Source organism: Antrostomus carolinensis, unplaced genomic scaffold, assembly GCF_000700745.2.
Source record: "Antrostomus carolinensis isolate BGI_N321 unplaced genomic scaffold, ASM70074v2 scaffold40059, whole genome shotgun sequence".
Taxonomy (NCBI): Eukaryota; Metazoa; Chordata; class Aves; order Caprimulgiformes; family Caprimulgidae; genus Antrostomus; species Antrostomus carolinensis.
In genome coordinates, this window is record NW_010340010.1 from 8,418 (window position 1) to 12,086 (window position 3,669).

Below are 3,669 nucleotides of genomic sequence, written 5' to 3' on the forward strand. Positions count from 1 at the left end.
CCCAGGTTGCCCAGAGAGGTGGTAGAAGCCCCATCCCTGGAAACATTCAAGGTCAGGTTGGACGGGGCTCTGAGCAACCTGATCTGGTTGAAGATGTCCTTGCTCACTGCAGGGGGTTGGACTAGATGATCCCTAAAGGTCCCTTCCAACCCAAACCATTCCATGATTCTATATTGTCTGAATAACCATTTGTCTTTCATAATATTTTCATTGTCATTTCACACACTTTGGTTTTTTTCAGGCCCAAAATGTTCAGCACAGCAAGGACATGACTCTTGCCAGCAACCGCAGTCTGGCAGAAGACAATCTTTTGTACCAGCCAAAGTTGGAGTCTTTGAAATCAAATTTGACTGAAAAATATCGAGAGCTGCAAGTCCTTTTTGAAGCATACCAGATAAAGAAAACAAAACTAGGTAACATTTTGTGTTGGTGATTATGATTTTCTGTTTTCCAGGTGAATGTAAGTCTGTTGCCTGTTTTTTGTTTGATATTTTGGTGTCTCACTTTTAGCTGTGTGAATTAGGGAACAAAATGAAATGTCATTCTCATGTAGTTCTGAAATAGATCGTGCTTCTAATGATTGATTAAGTATCTATTACACCTGGTAACAGATACTGTGGGTTCTCTCTGTTACTGTGTGGTTACCTACCTGTTGTTGACCTGTGTTCTCTAAATGATTAAATTAGTTTACCTTGGTAAAAAGCAAAACATAAGTTGTATTTTCAGTGATTAATCATAAATCAGAATATTGCATTTAAGTTTCTCATTTCATACTGAATTACGAAGTATTGTACATCTGATACTGCACTTGCTGAAGTGCTTTGTCTTTCAATATTATAAATATATCCTTGCAATTAAATAAGAACTCTGACAATATTCCTAAACTACTTAATATTTCTTACTGTAGATCATTCTGCCTAGAACAATGGAATATGCTGGTTGTATGTGTGTGCCTTAGAAATGCTTTTGCTTGCTGAGGCTGTATTGCTTCAGGTTTAAGTCACTTACTGTTTTTTTTTTGTGCCATTACAGACAGACAATCCAGTAATGCTTCACTGGAGACACTGCTAGCGCTGCTTCAGGCAGAAGGGGCTAAGATTGAGGAAGACACCGAGGTAATGACAGTGCACTTCAGTTCTGCCACTTACACCCAAGACTGTCAGTCCACGTAGCTGCAGTGCAGTGTTAAACATGTAATAGACTGAAGGGATATTTTTAAGAGTATGATCTGGTCTCTGCTTTGAACTTCAATGAACAGTTGCTTGGTTTCAGCAAGAATCGTTTTATCTGAGTGATTTTTTACTCTTACCATCTTTAAAGTTTAAGATAGAAAATGCTCTTTTTCAGAAAAGAAAGCCAAACCCTCTTAGTTTCTCAGCGTTGCCCCCAAACTCATAGCGTATAAATGTGGAATATTTTTTTTAATGATGTTTGCCTGGTATATTTATTAATCCATTACAAATGTCAATTAGTAACCTAATGAAAAACCGTGCCTGCGCTGTTTTTTCTCCAGCATTGCCAGCAAAATATTCCATTATGATTTCAACATACCTGTCTAGGTGCCAGTAGTCATTCTGTGATAGTCATCCCTCGCTGTGGCACAAGTGGCTTGAAGGGTGGTCTGTTCTCAGAATAATGGAAGTGTTGGGTTTTGTTTGCTGATTTTCCTGTAGAACAGTCTGTACAACTACACAGAACGTTAGCAGCAGGGGGAAATGGGCTTATTGGCCCTGAGTTGTGATCACAAAAAGACATTCCCAGAACAAGCTGAATTTTGTGATTATATGTGAGGTCACCTCTCTTAATTATTAAACAGAATTTACCCAAAGCCACAAGTAAGCGTGAATATTAAACCTGGCTTGGCAATAGTCTGCCTCTCTGTACCAAGGCTTGCAGAGTCCTCAGTGTCTCTGTTGGCATTGTACTGAGCTGTAATTCGGCTTAGCTGGCAATCTGGAAAGCTGTTGAACTTGATTTGTCCCCATCTCTGATGATTACGGGAATGTTCAGAGCTGGAGTCAGATGTTCTTACTGCTGTTGCTTCAGTATAAATTTAAGCAAAAATTATACTTAACTCCCAGTGCTTCTGACTAATTCAAAATTCTGCTCAGAATTCTTAGCATGCCAGTCATCTTCCATATGCAAGCTGGAAAATCACAGGCAAAATTATGCTATTTTTAGGATATAAGCCATTTAGCTTCTCTTGCAGTATGCCATTTCCTAAGAGCTTGTTCTGTATTTGACAGAATATGGCAGAAAAATTTCTTGATGGTGAAATACCACTGGATTCCTTCATCGATGAGTACCAGAGCAAGCGTAAACTGGCTCACCTGCGACGTGTGAAAATTGAGAAGCTCCAAGAAATGGTGCTGAAGGGACAGAGACTTCCACAGGTTCAGCCGCAGGCTCAGCCGAGAGTACCTGAGACAACACCAGCACCTCAAGATTCCTACACTTCGGATGCAAACACTCCTCCTTCAGTTGTGCCCCGACGAATACCACCCCCTCCACCTTCTTCAGTCCCAGCAGGACGCTTTCCTACTCCGTTTACTGCAGCCATGAGTTCAGGACCAGCTCTTTCTTATCCAGGTGCTCCGTATCCTCCTCTCCCACCTCGACCAGGAGGTCAGTCTGCAAGTCAAATGCCACAGCCAGGATACCCAACTCAGTTTGTACCACAGTATCCTCCAGCTCTTCCCCAAAGACCACCTCGCCTTCCACCACATCCTGGCTTTATCCTCCAGTGAATATTTCGGTGCGCCTAACTTATGTATTGGTGCTTATTTTTCCTTTTTCTCCCCATCAGAGACTTAATGTAGGCAATGGGAGCCTCTGGTTTTTGCACAATGGAGTACAAAATCCAAGCTGTGGCACAGAGGTTTGCAATTGCGCTGGGTAAATGTGATTATTTTTGTTTTCAAATATCAGTGACAACAAGGTTTTTCTAGGAAGGTGATAGGGTCTAAATTTTGTAAATCCATCAGATTGTGAAAGAACGCGCTGTGGATTTCCTGACATTACAAATCGAATCACGCTCTGAATTCTTTAGTGATGGTAAATCAGCATCCTTTTCTGTTCTGCTGTGTTCCCATCACAGCTGGATGTATGTGTGGCAAACTGGGAGCTATTTGTCTCTCTAAAGAATTCTCTGTCAGTGCCAGTGTTTGGATGGTGACAACCATATCTGAATACTGGGCAAAGAGTTGTGATGGATGGCAGCAGCGTCCTTTGCAGTCTGTCCAGACAACGGCATTTGTGGCCAGGTGCACAACATTTTCAGAGCTCGCTGAGCTGAAACACTTGCCAGAAAATGTTCTATGGTTTTTAGACAGCAAAAGTTGCAAGAGTTTCGTTTCTAGGTTTCAGTTGTTACCTTAGACTTGTCATAATACAAGTACATGCTCCTCCCACTCCTGAATAGCTTGATATCCTGAAAGTCCTGGTCTCTTGAAATTAAACTAAACTGTTTGTAGAGCCAGTTTAGAGTTTTATAGAAACTTTACCAGGCATTTTTATTTCCTTGCCTATTAAGACACTTTCTTAACTTTTTTTTGTTTTTCTTTTCCACACCTTGAATACAGAAGTAATTTTTTTACACAGGTGCTTAGCTTTTGATATCATGTGGTTCCAGGAATCTAGGCAGGGTATTTTCTTAATCAAATACTGGGT

The 3,669-nt window shown here is 40.9% G+C and overlaps 1 protein-coding gene across 1 annotated transcript; it reads left to right on the forward strand.

Moving 5' to 3' along the window:
- Window positions 1–244: 244 nt before the first annotated feature.
- On the forward strand, window positions 245–2,883 carry VPS37B (VPS37B subunit of ESCRT-I). Its single transcript, XM_010176045.2, has 3 exons — window positions 245–413; window positions 1,033–1,115; window positions 2,247–2,883. The coding sequence occupies exons 1-3, from the start codon at window positions 269–271 to the stop codon at window positions 2,745–2,747; spliced, it is 729 nt and encodes a 242-aa protein (XP_010174347.1). The 5' UTR covers window positions 245–268; the 3' UTR covers window positions 2,748–2,883.
- The last annotated feature ends 786 nt before the right edge of the window (window positions 2,884–3,669 follow it).